Raw genomic sequence first — 20,358 nt, 5'->3', positions numbered from 1 at the left:
CAGAATTACCAGATAGGTACGCCTGGGTGGCTCAGCCAGTTAAGCATCTGACTTCGGCTCAGGTCATGATCTCAAAGGTTTGTGAGTTCGAGCCCCATGTCAAGCTCTGTGCTGACAGGTCAGAGCCTGGAGTCTGCTTTGGATTCTGTGTCTCCCTCTCTCTCTGCCCCTCCCCTGCTCATGCTCTGTCTCTCTCTCTCAAAAATAAATAAACATTAAAAAAAATTTTTTAAAGAAATACCAAATAAAAACTATGCTTCCAGTTAACAATAGGTTTACAACCTATTGGAAACATGTACCAACTCCACACACAATGGAGTCCCAAACCCTGAGACACTTCACTTCCTGGTTCTTCCAGGCTTTGCAATGAGCATGCACCAAAGAACTGAAGTCTCTGAGTCACCTCAAGGAATGTGCATTTGTTCCAATCAGACAACTTTTTGCCTTACATGGGCATAGGTGTAAGGCTTCCGGGTAAGGCTGTAACCTCTGTAGTACTCAGCCAAAGAGCAATCAGGGGAGGGACTTGTACCCTAGGAGATAAATTGCCTGCTGCAACTGCCCCAAGTGTGCCTATCTATCAGACACACTTGCAAGAACATCGATTACAGCCTCTCTTCACTTGCTCCGAGTCTCTGCATCCTCCTTTGATTGGGTCAGTGGGCTTGTTTCTCACAATAGTGCACATAAAGCTCTTAGAACATTACTGGCACATGGTAATTACTAAACATTTATGTTTCCTTGTCAGAGTTTTCTTGTTTGCTTTTGGTTTGTGTGTCTTGTTTTGTTTTGTTTTTGTTCAAGGGAAACTTGAACACTTTCTACTTAAAATAAAGAGGTGATAGAGGGAAAAAAAAAGAGAAAAGTGGCTAAAGCAAAGTCCTAAGAAATTAAGAGTTTGGAATTACATAGAAAAAGGAATACTTTTATCATTCAAATGGGAGGCAAAGTGGGAAAAGAGAAGAACAGATTCTAAATTTCTAGATTAGAGGCATCTGGATGACTCAGTCGGTTAAGTGTCCAACTTCGGCTCAGATCATGATCTCACGGTTCATGGGTTTGAGCCCCGCTGGGGCTCTGTGCTGACAGCTCAGGGCCTAGAGCCTGCTTCAGATCCTGTGATTCCCCTCCCTCTGCCCCTCCCCCACTCACACTGTGTCTCTGTCTCCCAAAAATGAATGAAGACTTTAAAAAATTTTTTAAATAAATAAATTTCTAGATTAGGAGCAAGAAATAAATGTGTTCCCACCAAAAAGAAGACAGAGTCAAAGTCATCTACTAAGAAAGAAGAACACAGTGATAAATGTTGAGAAAACAGGGAAGTAAAATAGCTGTTAAAGATAATAAGATAACCTGAATGAGTCTTGGAAAATTTGCTTTGCATCAAGAATTCCAAGAATGTGTAGTTCCACCAGTTGGTTTCACGAAATAGTTGTGTAACTTCTCCTGTAGGGCTTTATAGCCCAGATATGACACAGAGAATATAAATTGTTAGGCTAATATAGTAAGAATTCTGTAGAGTAGGTGTTATGGAAGGATAATGAACGCCTCCAGAAGAAAAATAACGACGGAATAAAATTAAGAACAGACTGAAAGTGTTCATAGCAGTATTATTCATATTAGCTAAAAAATGGAAACAACCCAAATGTCCATCAAATAATGAATGAATAAACAAAATGTGGTATACCCATACAAAGGCATAGTATTCAGTCATAAAAAGGAAATATTGGAGGGGCGCCTGGGTGGCTCAGTCGGTTGAGTGTCCAACTTTGGCTCAGGTCAGGATCTCGCAGTTTGTGAGTTCAAGCCCCGCGTTGGGCTCTGTGCTGACAGCTCAGAGCCTGAAGCCTGTTTCAGATTCTGTGTCTCCCTCTCTCTGCCCCTTCCCCGCTCATGTTCTGTCCCTCAAAAATGAATAAACGTTAAAAAAAAATTAAAAAAAAAAAAAAAAGAAATACTGGAACAGGTTACAACCTGGGCAGATGAACCTTAAAAACACATGGTAAGTGAAAAGATGCCAGTCACAAAAGGCCAAATTATGATTCCACTTATATGAAATGTTCAAAATACGCAAATCCATAGTGACAGAATATAGATTAGTGGCTGCCAGAGGATGTACAGAGAGGAAAATTGGGAGTGACTGCTAACAGGCACAGGATTTCTCTCTAGGGTAATGGAAATTCTCCGGAGTTAGACACTGGTGAGGGTAGCACAATACTGTGAATACACTGAAAACACTGAATCGTACACTTTAAAAGATGAATTTTATGTTAAGTGAATTTTATCTCCAAAAACTACCCCCCCCCCAAATGCACTGAAAGGGCAGTAAGTTTAAAAGGGGTCTAAAATATCAGAAGTTTATAACCTGAAAGACGAGAGGGCTGGCTAAGCTTGAAGAACAGAAGCAGGAGTGAAATGAGAACTGGAAGGACTGGAGACTCCAGTAAGAAAGTAAGAGATCAGCATTCCAGATTTCCGAGATGAGAACTCTGAAAGGTAAGGCATAGCTATGGCCATGAGAACAGGTATCAGAATTAGAATAGAGGTCACTATCACAGGAGCTGGAGAGACTATGGAATTGTCATACTGCTGAACCATACTTACACTGCAGCCACTGAGGAAGAAGGACTGACTTGATACTTCGCCTTAGTAGAGGACACTGATGACAGGTATAAATGAATAATCTAAGTCTACAAAGAGGGAAGATTTTACTAAGTGATAAGTATGTCATAGGTACTTTTCCAAATGATGAGAATATAAACAACTTATTTGCCGACTGCCCTGGAGTAAGTAACAGCCTAAGTCTCATTTTTTTTTCATGTGCAAATTGGGTATAACGCTAACTGTGCAACATTGTTGTGACAGTTGGAGATACAAGTAAAATTTAGCACTTGACACATAGTAAATGCACATCAAACGAGGGGTTTTTTTTATCCTTCAAAGACAATCTGTCTTCAAGAAGCTAATAATTTGTTGAAGAGATACCATCATTAACATTTATTTAGAATTTACCATGTGCTAAGAACCATACTAAGCATTTAACATATATTAAAACATTTTATCTATATAACCTTACTAATAACTCTATGAGACAGATACTCCAATTTTATCCACTTTGGAGATGAAGAAACTGAGGCCTAGTAAGGTTGAGGAACTTGCCCAAGGTCATACAGCTTAGTAAGTGGTAGAGCCAGATTCAAACGCAGGCAGCCTTACTCCAGGCTTTGTGTTCTTAACTATTAAACCATGCTACAATCCAAAGACAATGATAATATTGTAATAATTTTCAATGGAAATGTGTGAAAGAAAGAATGCAATACAAGAAAAAGAAACTAAGTTTGGTAGTACTTAAGCTGTGATTTAAAAAGTATCTGCTTGGGGTTCCTGGGTGGCTCAGTCGGTTAAGCATCCGACTTTGGCTCAGGTCATCATCTCGTGGTCTGTGGGTTTGAGCCCTGCGTCAGGTTCTGTTGACAACTCAGAGCCTGGAGCTGCTTCAGATTCTGTTTCTCCCTCTCTCTCTGCCCCTCCCCTGCTCATTCATATTCTCTCTCTCGCTCTCGCTCTCTCTCTCTCCCCCTTTCTCTCAAAAACAAATAGACATCAACAAATTTTTAAATAAAATAAAAAATAAAAAGTATCTGCTTAACAAAAAGGGAGCAAGCATTCCAGTGAAAAGATGCAACAGATACAGAGATTACATCTAGATGGCCACTGTGATACTCCACAGTTCTGTCAATGCCAGAATACCTGGCAAAATGGATAAATAATTGGACCCAGCAGAACAATGCCACTCGTGAAGCATTATTTTCCACAAGGAGTATTAACTATTGGCAGCATATATTACAAACAAAATAAATATAAGCTAAGTCATCAAGCTAGTTTAACCTGTTGATGGCATGATTTACAATGATATTACAGGTGGAACTTGCCCTGCACAAAGTTATGAAATCACTGAACCAATCTTGGGCAACCCCTCCCCTCCACAAGTCGTTCAATGCCACCACCTTCAATAACACCATTTCTTGCTCCTCTCAGGTTCTCTTCTCTATGCTAACGCCCCAAAATTCTAAAGTAAAATGATAGATAATAGCTTAAGAATTTGGGAGAAGTACGTTTTACAAGAAATCAAGATCTTAAGCTAGAGAAATATAAAAGTAACTATAGAACGTCTATTCAGGTGAAAAATAATAGTTTTTAAAATGTCAAAATTTCTATGATGCTCTTATTAGCCCTTTGGGTAATGAATACTCTAGAAAGGGCTTAGAGACCTTAGTACTAATTGCCAATACTTTGATAACTTGTTTTAAATTTGAATCTTTTTGTTTTAAGGTTCTACCAGTCTCTCAACCCCAACCAAATTTGATATAAAGGCAGGAAAGAGCTGCTCATAAAAGCAAAATCAGTAACAAAAATGCTGTTAGTGGATTCTGTTTAGATGCTTTAAATTTTGAGGATACCCCCAAACATACAAATGTTTCATATGATTTACATGTAGTTCTACCCAAAAAGAATAGATACCCATAATAATCTACTCTGGGATTCTTTACAAAGCCTCGCCTTTCTACATACTCTTTCATAAATCTACCAGAAAATCAAGACTACATCGTTTGTTGCCTACCCGAAAGGTGTGAAAACTTTGTTTCAGAAAGTACTTAAAATACATGTAATACCTCTGGGTAAAATAATAATAACAATAATAATCCCATACATATAATTTTAAAGAGAAAATAAAATTTTTGAAAATATCCTCACCAAGAATTGTAACAGTAAGTTTTTAAAAAAACACTTGCCTAGACACTTGTGTTCCTTAAAATAAATATCCAAGTGGCATGTGCTATCCCAACACAGACCCAGAAGTACAGTGGTGCACAAAAAGAGCACTGAACAAAAAGAGCACTAAACATGTGGGTGCATGTGTCCCTTCGAAACAGCACACCTGTAGCCCGTGGATAAATGCTTAGTAGTGCAAATGCTGGCCTTTAAGAGACAAAAGAGATGAACATAAGGGAAGGGAAACAAAAATGATATAAAAACAGGGAGGGGGACAAAACAGAAGAGACTCATAAATATAGAGAACAAACTGAGGGTTACTGGAAGGGTTGCGGGAGGGGGCATGAGCTAAATGGGTATGGGGCACTGAGGAATCTAGTCCTGAAATCATTGTTGCACTGTATGCTAACTAATTTGGATGTAAATTTTAAAAAGTAAAAAAATTTAAAAGAAAAAAAAAAAGCAGTGAACTAAGAATAAAAACATATGAATCCTAACCCTGGTTCTGCCTCTTCTAACTCTGATTTGAAGCAAGTCCCCTTCACTTTCTGGGCTTTGGTATCCTCATCTATAAAATAAGAATAGTAGCACTTGTCTTACCTAACTCACAGAATTATTGTAAAAATCAAAAAACATATTGGGGCACCTGGGTGGCTCTGGTTAAGCATCAGACTCGGGCTCACAGTTCATGAGTTCAAGCCCTACGTCAGGCTCTGCTGACAGCTCAGAGCCTGGAGCCTGCTTGGGATTCTGTGTCTCCCTCTCTCTCTCTCTGCCCCTCTCCCACTCATGCTCTCTCTCTCAAAAATAAATAAATAAACCTTAAAAAAAATAAATATACTGCATATCAAAGTGTTTTGAAAACTATAGTACAGAAAAATAAGCTGTTAGTAAACATTTTCTAAACTTTTGGTTTTAAACTCATAACTAATACTATTACTTTATATGGTTTCTATACTGTTTACATTATATACATACATTTCATGATTTCAAAACATTGGAAAACCTTTAGTTTAACTAGTATGTGTTTTATATCCTTGCTATAAAAGTGCAGTCCATGGGACAACAACAGCATTGGCATCACCTGGAATCTCATTAGAAACACAGAATCTCAGATACCCCAGACTTACTGAATCAGGATCTGTATTTTTACAAGATCCCCAGGTAATCCCTATGCACAGTGAAGTTTGAGAAGCACTGCTTTATGTAGTAATACAATTTACAATAACAAACAAGTAGGAAGTTATTTTCAGAAAAAGTATTTCGAGTATGTGCATCTGATTTAACTCCATAAATTTTAAGAGATTATTTCACTAAACAACGGTTACTTGAAATCAGATGCCATGTCTTACTCATTCTCATATTGCTGCCTGCTATATAGCAATGTTGCTTGGGTAGAGACAAAAAAGATTATCAATAATTAATACAGAAGATAGAAATCAATATACATTTTACCCTTACATAGAATATAACCATTTAATATCAATTATTAAGTATACACTAAATATTTATGGCATTAGCTTTAAAAATCGAATCAATATTTTAAATTTTATTTATGTTTAATGTATCCAAACCCACATTTATAAACAAGAATGGTCAGGTTATGTATGAAAACCATTAAGCATCAAAAAGATACATGCAATCTTTTTGATGGAAAAGAAGAAAACAAAGTTCCAACAATATAAAGGATATCTAGTTAGCTTTGCAGTCAGCTACTGGTCAAAGTCTTGCTCTGGCACTCAGATTTTCAGCAAGCTATTTTATGTCTATAGCCTCAATTTCCTCATGTGTAAAATTGGAATAATGACATTTACCGTCAAAGAGATAAAAGAAGTAACATGAACCACCTAGTATTAAAGGCACAAATCATTATTTACAGAAAACGAGATTAATGCTTTAAAAAAAATTTTTACGTAAAATTCACCTTATCAAGTTTTAGTTCCAATTCTGCCACATCTCCTTCTACTTCTTCCAAAGCAGCCCTAGAAAAAGTAAATATGAAGTAAGTTATCATGTGTTCATTATTTTTTAAGTGCCCCGCACCTCCCACCAGTCCTTCCCCACAACCACCTTCCAGGTTTCCCCTCCCCACTAAGTTATCATTTGTTTAAATATATACTTTATTGCTGAAAAATAACTCTAAATGACAAAAGATATGAATGCTTAAAAATTACACTTCACATTGATAATAATTACCTTAGGATGAAGTATAAACATTTCATAAACATAGAATAGATAATATAATTATTGTTTAAGGTAATGAGAGAAAACATTAGGCTGACTGACTCAAAGCATTCATATTATTCATATTAATAACACTAATTAGAAGTATTTAGCATGTGTTTTGATTTCTTTTTAATGAGGAAGAAATTCTAAACGTTGAGCTTTAACAAAGACTCAGACTTCTTTTTTTTTATTTAATTTTTAATTTTTTTAAATTTACATCCAAATTAGTTACCATATAGTGCAATAATGATTTCAGGACTAGATTCCTTAGTGCCCCTTACCCATTTAGCTCACCACCCCCCCACAACCCCTCCAGTAACCCTCAGTTTGTTCTCCATATTTATGAGTCTCTTCTGTTTTGTCCCCCTCCCTGTTTTTATATTATTTTTGTTTCCCTTCCCTTATGGTCATTTGTTTTGTCTCTTAAAGTCCTCATATGAGTGAAGTCATAGGATTTTTGTCTTTCTCTGACTGACTAATTTCACTTAGCACAATAGCCTCCAGTTCCATCCACGTAGTTGCAAATGGCAAGATTTCGTTCTTTTTGATTGCCGAGTAATACTCCATTGTATATATACACCACATCTTCTTTATCCATTCATCCATCAATGGACATTTGGGCTCTTTCCATACTTTGGCTATTGTTGATAGTGCTGCTATAAACATGGGGTACATGTGTCCCTTCGAAACAGCACACCTGTATCCCTCGGATAATGCCTAGTGGTGCAATTGCTGGGTCGTAAGGTAGTTCTATTTTTAGTGTTTTGAAGACTCAGATTTCTATTTAACAAAACACATCTAACCACAACAGAGCATCCCTGACAACCAGAAAAGAAAAATTTTTACTTTTATAAATAGTTCAGAAAGACGTCAGCCTTGTTTAATGAACAATTTTGTTTCCAATGTATTTTTAAGAAATCTACTGATTTCTATAAAACTTAGTTAGTACTTGATACCACACACTATAAGCAACTTCCAAAAATGGAAATTTGGAACAAAACAACAGCAACTAAAACTTTTTAAGGGTAATAAGAATTTACACTTAAGAGTTAAGATATAACAAAACACAAGTCATCTACTTTAAGCCATCTATCACATTGTCAGATACCTACTGGAAAAACTAGCAACTTCCCAGCAGTTATTTTATGGATTAACCTAAATGTATTTCAAATGGATAGCGGTGGGGGACTAACCACCCAGAAAGTTATTTCGAACTCTGCGTAAGAAATTCTCAATTAGACACCAGGACTAAGAAAAAGATAGCTAAGATAAAAGTTCTATTTCCAGAACTACTCACTTAAACTCTGTGTAACATCCAAATAATCATTTTTTTTAGTGTTTATTTATTTTTGAGAGAGAGAGACAGAGACAGAGCACAAGTGGAGAAGGGGTAGGGAGGAAGACACAGAATCCGAAGCAGGCTCCAGGCTCTGAGCTGTCAGCACAGAGCCCGAAGCAGTGCTCAAACTCATGAATTGTGAGATCATGACCTGAGCTGAATAATTCGGACACTTAACCGACTAAGCTACCCAGATGCCCCCCGCCCCCGAAATAACCATTTTTATCAGCTTGTGATTCTACTTCTCCATCTGGTAAGATTTACTGGAAAATAGTTTTTAATCTCCAAAATAAGAAAATTGTATACAACTATAAATTATTCAGTAAAGAGATGCCTATTCCACAAAATAAAATACTCTAGCATAACAGTTTAAAGTTCAAGAAAACAAGAGGTACTGTACTTCCATAGCAGAGAAACAGAAATGCTTCTCCCCTAACTAAAAGTGTCATTTTCTTCAGCAGTGTTTTCACATTATATATTGTTCCCTTCTCCTAGAAAACATTTTCTCCTCACATTAAGCTTAACTCCCTTCACCTGCCTATATATGCTACTTACCATGTAAAACTTAATGCATAGAAGAAAACAAACATATCTGCACAAAGATATTCATTGTTTGTAACAAGTTGAAAACCTACATGTCCAACAATAGGAAATAATGTAAACAAATGATGGTACATCCATCCCATTGTGTGAGGCAGCAAGTTTTTAAATGAGATTGATTGATCTCTATCTACTGAGATAGAAACATATACATGCTAGACTATTACATATGGGAAAAAGCAACTTCCAAAATTATATATAGTGTGAACCCAATTTTGTGGAGGAAAAAAACCTCTTGGTTTACGCATAGGCAAAAATCTGGAAGCATATTTACCAATCTCTTAACTATAACTTTGAAAAATAAGGATTGGAAAGCAGAAAGCGTAAATAGGATTTACTCTTTTTACCACTTATACTTCTGGACTGTTTAGAATTTGCAATAACTATGCACATTTCAATTATTTTAAAGCCAATAAAGGGAGAAAAGGAAAAATTCAGACATCATCTTCTCAGGAGGTGGGCCTCTTGGAATCTCTTCCTCCATCCACTCCAGCTTGATTACACATCCCTCCTATGCTCTCACAACACCTCATGCATGTCTCTATCACTGTCCATTTCTCTTACTCATCTGAGCTCCCCATAGCAGTATAGACACTCAAAATGCTTGTTGAGTCAAGAAAGAAACCCCACAATTGTTTACTCTATCAAAAATGTTCTTCATTTACTTTTTTACCTTTATTTAACCTACCTTTACTCAATCTCCAATTTCTGGGTTTTTCAATTTCTTAAAATATTTATTTATTTTTGAGAGAGAGAGCGCAAGGGGGAGAGGGATAGAGAGAGAGGGAGACACAGATCTGAAGCAGGCTCCAGGCTCTGAGCTGTCAGTACACAGCCCAACGCAGGGCTCAACCTACGAACCGCAAGATCATGACCTGAGCCCAAGCCAGATGCTTGACCCACTGAGCCACCCTAGAGCCCCCATCTTCAATTTCTTTCAAGCAAATTAGTTGAAATGACCAGGTCAAGATTTGATTTAATCACTGATTTCTGCTAAACATACAGTTTGACAGAAACTTTATGTATATTCCTCAATCGTATTTCATTGTACAATTCTAAATTGCTTTTGTAAAACAACATTTTTAAAGAGAAGTACAAACACAAAAGAGAAAATGTCATTTAAAAGCAAAGCCCTGGGGCGCCTGGGTGGCTCAGTCAGTTGAGTGTGTGACTTCGGTTCAGGTCATGATCTCGTGGTTTGTGGGTTCAAACCCCATGTCAGGCTCTGTGCTGACAGCTCAGAGCCTAGAGCCTACTTTGGATTCTGTGTCTCCCTCTCTCTTTGCTCCTCTTTATCGCGTTGTGTGCAAGCAATCTCTCTCTCTCTCTCTCTCTCTCTCTCAAAAATAAATGAACATTAAAAAAATTTTTTTAATAAATAAAGTAAAGCCCTTTGTAATCATATAGTCAAAGAATCTGAAACTTTAGCTTAGAGTTCTTCAACATTTCACCATTTCTTTAAAAAAAAAAAGTCTTTGTTCTTGGTCATCTAAGATATGTGTGAAAAGTTGTAGTCATAGCAAAAAAAAAAAAACAAAAAAACAAAAAAAAAAACTTGTTGTAACATCTAAGAAGCTAATGTGTAAGGCAGACTAGTTAATTGAATATTCCTTAGTATAAAAAGTATACAGAAATATCATCATCTCAGTTCAAATCCTACTCCATCATTCACTTCTCTAAGCTGAAGATATTTTGTCTAAGTTTCTTCATCTACAAAATGAGTAAAGAAATACATACCTAAATGATTTGTAAAGGTTAAATGAGGGACTGTCTATACCACTGACCACAGTATATACCATGACACAAAGAACATGATAAGAGCTTCTATGTCTCCTTTCTCTTATCCCCACATTCTGAGGTGAGTTTTTCCTCCCTATTACTTCTACTCTGTAATGAAAGAGAACCATCCTGGAATGTATGTTTAATAAATGAATGAATGAGTGAAATGAAACAATCTATACAACATTCCTTCAAATATTGGACAACAGATATTATTCCTTTTCATCTCTCCCAAATACCTATTGAACCTATATAACTTTTATAAATGTGAAAGGTGTTAAAAAGGCCAATATTATAGACCATACCCTCCATAGCTTAAAACTTAATAAAAATCATTAAAAAATTCTTAACTGTTAAAACTTAAATGTTACTTACATATTAACAACAAAAGCACGATTAAGTACCAAATTAAGCAAAACATAAAATAATGTTAAAAGAAAGGGGAAAAAACAGAAGGCCATCAGCAAAGTTTCACAGGATTATTATGAACAAAGTTCAGCAAACCACAGCCTTTCAGGCAAGTCTAGACCATAGCCTGTTTTTGTTTTGTTTTGTTTCTTTAAACTTCTAAAGTTTATTTATTTTAGAGAAAGGGAGAGGGAGAGAAAGAGCAAGAGGGAGAGGGAGGGAGGCGGAGAGAGAGAGAAAAAATGAATCCCAGGTAGGCTCCACACTGTCAGCACAGAGCCTGATGTGGGGCTTGAACTCATGAGCTGAAATCATGACCTGAGCCAAAATCCAGAGTTTAACTGATTGAGCTACCCAGGCACCCCCATAACCTGTTTTTATGCCCATGAGCTAAAAATGGTTTTTATATTATTTAGTGATTGGAAAAAACAAAAGAATAATATTTAATGACACAAGAAAATTATATTAAATTAAAATTCAGCGCCTACAAATAAAGTGTTTTGGAAACACAGCCAAGCTCATGCCATATTGTCTATGGCAGCTTCCATGCTATAATGGAATGGAAGAGTTGAGTAGTTTAGGAAGAGAGACCATATGGCCCACAAAGCCTTGAAATATTTACTATTATCTGGCATTTTAGAGGAAAAGTTTACTGACTCCTTATTATGAATATTAAATACAAAAACAAGAATGAAAATCCTTTCTCATATACAAAATACATATAAGAAAATAATTTTTAGGACTTAGTTCTGGTTGACTCTACCCTAACAAGCTGAATAAGCCCATAATTTAGAAAAAAAAAGTCACTTTACTTTTAATAACACCTTCATTATTTTATCTATTCCTGCATCACAGTGTTTTATGATCAACTTAGAAAACAGTTAACTAAAAACATAAAATTAGAATAGGAAAAAAATCTAGCAGCAAGCTGAGACATTTCTAATCACATGGTGATCACTTTCAGCTGTGAATTAAATGAAGCTCTATGAGAAGCACAAAAATAGAACTCTCCCTACCCAGATAATTGCACACCCCTGATGTAGCAATAACCTTTATAAACCACTATTTTTATAAAATGATCCATAAAAATAACTAAATAGTATGACTAATATGAGCACTATATTTTCTTTATAAAAGAAAATTATTTGAGAGAAACAAGTGTGATGAAGAATTGTAGCCATCCACTTGAAATCCTAAACACATACACACACAGACACGGAAAAAAAAAAAACCTCTAACTTCCACTTGAACCGTGGCAATATCCTCAAAATGGAATTAATAATCTAAGACTGGATCACATGATGACACAATCTAAAATGTAACAACAGGATATTCAAGATCACTAATACGCACATAAATATTAAAGATTAAATATTTAAACAAAGATGGATTTGCGACTCTAAGTAATAACTACCTTCTAAAGAATTAACAAAGATAAAATAAACTATAATGTACAGATTTTGAAACTAACATCTATATTCCTTGTTTTATATAATAGATACATTCTTAAAGGTTGCATATACATTAAATAACCATTTAGATACTGAGAGGAGTTGCCTATATACCCATCATGGCACCTACCATCCCCAACCAACTTCCTCTTTCAGCTCAAGAGCTTTATCTACTGCAGGCAATGCTTCACTATTTATTCTTTGCAAAGAAGGGACAATGGCTGGATCAGGGATAGTCCACTGACCCAAGGGCAGCCCTGTCTCAATAAGTGGCAAAGCTAGATGACCAAAACTAGAGATGGCTGTAGGATGAGACGGCTCCCTCTACATTTTTGACCAGAGAACACAGAGAGTACACACCCTGGAAATCTGCTTTTTAAAATAAATCTCTCACTAAATCATTTTGTAATGTGAATAGCCACCCCTTTGTTCAGTAAATTCTGGGTCTTTTAGAATTGGGTCTCTTTAACACCTTCATGTTGAGAGGCAATGGGATGGACTTTTTTTTTTTTTTAAAGAGCCAGTGTTTGAATACAATATTTTACTTACTGCCTATGTAACATCAAACAAGTTCTTTGTGCTTCAATTTCATCTGCAAAATACAGATAATGACATTCTCTTCCATAGAGCTATATGATAAATTTTAAAATACATATAAAAATTTCAGCACAGTGCAGGACACTCATTGGGTATTGAATAAATACCAGCTATAATTATGTATGTTAAAGAAAATACACGATCTCTTTTAATTTTCATTTTATGGGCCCAAAAGGGAAGGAAGCAGTAATTAGATTAATCACGTACTTCCCACATGAATTTGAAGTGGTTTGAAAAAGAAGCAAAAAAGTTAAAACAGCAAATAAAATAGCAAGTCCAAATTGCAAACACTTCAATACTCTTGCCATTTTCCAAAAATTGTATGTCAAACACACTTTTCCTAACTTCATTACTTCAGTCTAGGCCACAGTGCTATACTACATGGTAAGATATTATTTGAAAATCCACTTGGTTTTCCAAGGTCGTCAAGGTCAGTTCTGTGTGATTCCTCTTTTTTTTTTTTTTTAATTTTTTTAACGTTTATTTATTTTTGAAACAGAGAGAGACAGAGCATGAACGGGGGAGGGTCAGAGAGAGAGGGAGACACAGAATCGGAAGCAGGCTCCAGGCTCTGAGCCATCCGCCCAGAGCCCGACGCGGGGCTCGAACTCACAGACCGCAAGATCATGACCTGAGCCGAAGTCAGATGCCCAACCAACTGAGCCACCCAGGCGTCCCTCTGTGTGATTCTTCTAAGAACAAACAGAGCCAACTCTGCAATCAGTACAAAGAAGTATTAAGGCTCTGAATGCATGTTTATTGCATATCAATATTGAGTCACCTTTTAAAAATGACTAAGTCTTTATTTTTGAGAAGTCTCAATGAAATTAAAAGGTCTTTATTGCCCAATATTAGGTTAGAAACGTTATAACTGCTCCTATTTGCTCAGATTGGTCTACTGAGCAAACCTGGCAAAACCCATGAGAAATTCAGTCCTGTAATGGGTAAGAGTATTGTAAAAAACACAGACTAGAAATGGAAATCAAGAGTTTAGTCTAACTCTCTACCAACTAATATGAGTCCCTGAGAACATAATTTAATCTCTCCAAACCACAGTTATCTCATCCATCCAAAGAGAGGAATAGACTGGATCATCTTTATTATTACCTCCGGATCTTAACAATCAATTATCCCGGAATAAGCATTCAAAGGAAAATTAGAACCTAGATTTGATTATCTTCTCCCAAGCAAGATTTCCCCCAGGTCCTCATTCATGCTTTCAACACAGAGAAAAAAAGAAAAACCTATAAGCGATGAAAACCCTCACCAAAATTTATATTGTTAAGTCATTCATCTTTTTCAAACGTCTCCTCTACGTACTTTCTAAAAGATCATAAGTATCGGGGAAGATAGTGGTGGTTTTTCGTAAAATTTTTGTTCAGCTTAACATTTTAGGGAAAAAATTTTTTTTAATTTGTTTTTTAAGTAGCCTTCATACCTAACGCAAATGCTAACACATGGCTTTAACTCATGACCCTGATATCAAGACCTGAGCTAAGATCAAGAGTCAGAGGTCTGGGGTGCCTGAGTGGCTCAGTGGGTTGGGTGTCCGACTTTGGCTCAGGGCATGATCTCACGGTTCATGAGTTCGAGCCCAGCATTGGGCTCTGTGGTGACAGCTCAGAGCCTGGAGCCTGCTTCGGATTCTGTGTCTCCCTTTCTCTGCTCCTCCCCCACTCATGCGCACACGCTGTCTCTCTCTCTCTCAAAAATAAATAAAGCTTAAAAATTTTTTTTTAAAAAAGTCAGATGTCTTATTGACTGGGCCACCCAGGAACCCCAGGAAAAAAATGATTTTATCTTTTGTCCACACACATATCTTTCTGAGTGAACTCCATTATATTTATTTTTTTAAAGATTGTAAACATTATTCTACCATTTCCTCATGAAAAAAAGTAAATCTAAAAAAAAGTAGTTGTGGCATCTGGGTGGCTCAGTCGGCTAAGCATCCGACTTTGGTTCAGGTCGTGATCTCGTGGTTCGTGAGTTTGAGTCCCACATAGGGCTCAGGATCGCTGCTGTCAGCACTGAGCCTACTTCGGATCCTCTGTCCCCTTCTCTGCCCCTCCCCCCCAAAAAAATAAACATACAAACAAAAAACAAAAGTAGTTAAAGGAACACGTACCCTTCTCCCCTCATGTCCTCTCCTGCCGATAACACAATATCCAAAATAAAACCATTCAGGCCAGAAAGGAGCATAATTAAAGAAGCAACCAAACCATAGCCCATGGTGGAGATGCAAACAGTATGGTTCAGGTGAATGAACAGCATACACCCAAGTTATTACTCAAGTGTCAATAACCCTATGAGTCCAAGTCTATCACTAAAAAAAAGGGTAGCACTCTTAAAATAGTATCCAAATCACCATTCTGCATAGAGAAGTGTAGATGGGAGAAGGGAGTAAGTACAGAAGCATCTGTTCCTAGGGCTCCAGGTTCTCTCCATAACAGGGGTATCATGGATCTCTATAGAAATAACTCTAAATAAAGTTATTTTTTTATCACAGCCCATAGCAAACATTCAAAGGAAATACTGATAATGTTTTATTTTTACCAGATAGGAAATCCTTTTTTTTTTTTTCCTCATAAAAAATCAGTACTATGGGGGCGCCTGGGTGGCGCAGTCGGTTGAGCGTCCGACTTCAGCCAGGTCACGATCTCGCGGTCCGTGAGTTCGAGCCCCGCGTCAGGCTCTGGGCTGATGGCTCGGAGCCTGGAGCCTGTTTCCGATTCTGTGTCTCCCTCTCTCTCTGCCCCTCCCCCGTTCATGCTCTGTCTCTCTCTGTCCCAAAAATAAATAAAAAATGTTAAAAAAAAAAAAATCAGTACTATGTTAGAAAGCTGTTTCCATTTCATCCTCCTGCAACAGCCTGAATTTCTTGTCCAGGCAGTTAGTATATGCAAGCAGCTGAAATGCCACTATAATTACAGTGGGAGTTAATATCATTCTACTGTGCCATAAAAGAAGGTGGTGGAAGAAGACATGGTCCTTCTATTGTGCTGGGATCCATACGTCAACAGTGACAGATGACCGGTTAATAGTCCCTTCCAGTTTTCACAGTCAAGGGTGTAAAGCTAGAATGAAGGTATAGTCATCTAAAGGGGGTAAGGTCACTTTAATCTGAAAAAACAGAGGGTTAAGGGAAAAAACTACAAACTTAGAGACTACTACATAATGTTGCTTTCAACTGAGCCCAGAAAAATAAAAGCTGAAGAAAAATGTATTTGTCTTGAAATCACAATAAACTTAGGAAGGTATACCTCAAAAAAAAATTTTTAATTGACTTTCTACAAGTCGGTCCATTCCCAAGAATCTTATCACTACGTAGTAGGTTTTGACATGATAGGAAAATAAAGTAGTTACCATCACTGTTTAAAGAATTAAAATCAAATGTTCAACAAGAGCAGTTAAACTGCAATGCTTATCATATCAGTGGCATGTCAGGGTCAATACCTTTAGGGAGAAGAGAGCACTGTAAACTTCATGGTACACAACAGGGGGAGAGTAGATCTCTATGAGGAAAGAACATTGTAACTGATAATACTGTCAGGATGACCAAGTATTTCAGATAAGATGGGCCTATCTGCAGACTCACAGTGAGAGAAAGGAGCAAGATTGTAGGGACACTTAGGGCCAAGCCCAGACAAAAATGTCAAAAAGTATAATCAGAGACCATATTCCCCCTTTCATGGCTGTTCTTTTCAGGAACTGGAAATGGTACTTAAGCCACAGGATATCCTGTAAATCAGAGCAGGTAAATAACTACATAAAGGGTCTTTCAGGGTTCTATCGGGGACATGTCTTGGGCTGCTAACCAAATCACACCTATAACTTTTCCAGGCTTCTCCATTAACAACAACAACAACAAAAAATCTGCTTTAGTCCATAATGAAAATAATTTCACCATATATTTTCACTGTGTTTTATAATTTGCATGGCACCTGCATGTATGATATAGCAATTGTTATATTAAGAGAAGAATACAGAATAGTAATATGAACTAAAAAAGAGAAAAAAACATTAACAGGAAATGAGCTACAATCCCAGAGTCACAGAATCCTGAACTGGAAGAAACCTTAGCAAACTGCTGAATGTCAGAACTGTTAAATGAAAGTTAATGAATGAAATGAAAGTAGAGTGGCTGTGTTTAGAGTAGTATTTCATCTCCATTAAAACCCTGCAATTTTATAAGATCTGTAAACAGGATCCAGAAGACTACAAATTTAAGAGCCTAATAAACAGGCTCAGGGTTTTAAAGACACTGGTCATACCATGAACTTCAGGCTAGTAAACTTGTGACACTGAAGTACCTTCTCCTCAGTGGAAGGAGCACCTCAAAACCACCACCTCCACAAAGCACCCCATACTCACATCAAATAGAGCACCTGGCACTCAATATGATAAATCCAACTATTGGTCTTGTTGCCCAAACTAAGAGACCTTGAGCAGAAACTACGGTCCATTTAGTTTATTTAGTTACCAAGTAAACATTTGTTTATTGGATGCATAGATGCAGTATTAAAACAATCAAAACATTAAGAACAATTACATAATCTGAAGCCCAAGGCCACTCATGACGGTTATGCCTGCATCTCGGTGTACATGTATTTATGTGTAATTCTCCAGTTCCCTCTTGCTCCAGTTTTTAGTTATTCCAATCTGCCTCTACAGCCTCATATAGATGTTACTATAAAAGTCTTTAGAGAAAATAAAAAAGAATACACAAATAATTGCTTAAACATCAAAACTGGACTTACAATGAAAGAAATTTTGAAAAAGTCAGTTCTTTCCACATACAAGAATGAGCCTATACACCTTACCTAACCATTTGTAGACCTATGACTTCTTTTAAAGTTGAGAGAAATGGGAAATTCTTGTAATATAACACTAGAATATACACTAATATAGGATTTCTAAAACAAGCCTTGAAAGAAACCTCAAAGGAGCTAAGGAGGAATTCACTGTAACACCACCACAAAATTATACTACCATGCATAATCAAATAGAATCCTTAAACATCCAAAGAGAAGAACCAAAATAGTTATACTAAAGTTGGGGGGAATTTTTTGAACAACTTTTTAAAAACCACTACTAGAAAAATTCAGACAAATGAAGAAACTTGAGATTTCCCTTCCTTTTCTCTAACAACAAACAAGACCAAGTATCAATTGCTTGAGATATGCAGATGAAATAAACAAAGATTCCCTGCTCTCCTAGCTCTTACATTGGAAGAGGAAGACAGTCAATAAACAATAAACATAATAAATAAGTCATTTAAATAGTATTCTGTAAAGTGCTAAGTGCTATTAAAAAAACAAAAGGTTGGGGCGCCTGGGTGGCTCAGTCGGTTAAGCGTCCGACTTCAGCTCAGGTCACGATCTCGCAGTCTGTGAGTTTGAGCCCCGCGTCGGGCTCTGGGCTGATGGCTCAGAGCCTGGAGCCTGTTTCGGATTCTGTGTCTCCCTCTCTCTCTGCCCCTCCCCTGTTCATGCTCTGTCTCTCTCTGTCCCAAAAATAAATAAACGTTAAAAAAAAAAAAAAAAACAAAAAAACAAAAAACAAACGGTAAAACAGACGTCGGGGGGCAGAGCAGGGGACAGGGACAACTACAATTTTAAATAAGGTGGTCAAGATAGTCCTCACTGAGAAAGTGACATTTGAGCAAAGCCTGAAAAAGTGAACCACACAGACAAGGATGTTATGGACATAATATCACACCAATGCAACAGCCCTGGTGTGTTAAGGGAATACCAAGGAGGCCAGTATGGCTGAAACAGAACAAGCAAAAGAGGGGCCCCTGGGTAGGTCAGTCAGTTAAGTGTCCGACTTTGGCTCAGGTCATGATCTCATAGTTCATGAGTTCCAGCCCCACTCAGGTCATGATCTCAAAGCTCATGAGTTCCAGCCTCATGTCGGGCTCTGTGCCAACAGCTCACAGCCTGGAGCCTGCTTCAGATTCAGTGTCTCCCTCTCTCTCTGCCCTCCCACCACTTGTGTACCATTTCTCCCTCTCTTTCTGAAATACAAATAAACATTTTTTTTAAATTTAAAAAAAAAAAAAAAGAACATGCAAAGGGAAGAGATGCAGGAGAGGAAATGAGACAATTAAGGGAGAGCCCCATCACCATTAACAGCCTATGGCCTAGTAGGCGAATGACAAAAATTCTACCTTTACTCTAAGTGAAATGGGGAGCCACTGAAGCAGGGAAGAGACACAATATGACTTCGTTTTTCAGGAATCACTCTGGCTGCTGTATGGAGAAGATTGGAGGGAAACAAAAAAGGAAGCAAAGAGACCAGTCAGGAAACTAGAGATCATTCAGGTAAGCGATGAAGCTGGTTTAAACTAAATCCAGTCAGTGGTAAGAAATGTTAATCTGGATATATTTGCAAGGTAGAGCTAAGAGGATTTCCTCATGAATTGGATGTGATGTGTGAGCACATGCACAGGTATACCACTGAGCCGGTAAATATGAAAATAAGGATGGATTCAAAGTTTTTAGCTGGAATAGCAAGAAAGGACAGAGTTGTAACCAACTGAGATGGAGAAGGCTATGGGCAGAACAGGTCTGGGGAAAAAAGAACGAGAGCTCAGGTTTGGACTTGATCTGAAATATTTATCATATATACAAGTGGTAACATCAAGGTGGATAAAAATGAGTCTAGAGTTTAGGAGTCTGCAATGAGGATATAAGTTTAGGAATCATGAACATACAGATAGTATTTACAGCCACAAGACTGGGTATTTTTGGAAAAAGTGAAGATAGGAAAAATGATTAAGGACTGAGGTCTGGGGCACTCAGTATTAAAGGTCAGGAAGAACAAGAAGAAATAGCAAAAGAAACAGAAGGAGCAACTAAGGAGATAAGAGGAGAACCAAGAGAATGTGATGTAGAAGGGAAGTGGAAAAAATGTAACAAGAACGAAGTGATTAACTATGTTTAAAGCTACTAACAGATCAAAGACAAGTCAAAATGGGTGGGAAACAATTATTAAATATTGTAAAACACTTCTGGCCTGATACTTTGATAAACCATGAGTCTGCTCCTATAGAAAAGATTAATTTAATATTTTAAAGTAGAAGTATAGAAAATTTTCTAGGAATATAAGGCACATGAAACTAAAACGAGACAAAAAATTCCCAAGTAGAAACTGAAAACGCATTTTAACAATCACCAAGGAAGA

At 37.1% G+C, this 20,358-nt stretch overlaps 1 protein-coding gene across 4 annotated transcripts in view; it reads right to left on the bottom strand.

Moving 5' to 3' along the window:
* The window catches only part of ACAP2 (ArfGAP with coiled-coil, ankyrin repeat and PH domains 2), a 151,975-nt gene that overhangs the window by 88,281 nt on the left and 43,336 nt on the right, over positions 1-20,358 (bottom strand). For 3 of the 4 annotated variants that reach the window (XR_007457289.1, XM_049628374.1, XM_049628372.1), the window contains exon 2: positions 6,698-6,755. Coding sequence is in view for 2 of the 4 variants with exons in the window: in XM_049628374.1 (XP_049484331.1) it covers positions 6,698-6,755 (58 nt within the window). In the remaining 2 variants the exon portion in view is untranslated. Of the gene's footprint in view, positions 1-2,604; positions 2,691-6,697; positions 6,756-20,358 lie in introns of all 4 variants that reach the window. The other variant, XM_049628373.1, reaches the window with a different exon arrangement.

This window comes from Panthera uncia, chromosome C2 (assembly GCF_023721935.1).
Source record: "Panthera uncia isolate 11264 chromosome C2, Puncia_PCG_1.0, whole genome shotgun sequence".
NCBI classification, from domain to species: domain Eukaryota; kingdom Metazoa; phylum Chordata; class Mammalia; order Carnivora; family Felidae; genus Panthera; species Panthera uncia.
This window is presented reverse-complemented; position numbering and strand designations above follow the sequence as displayed.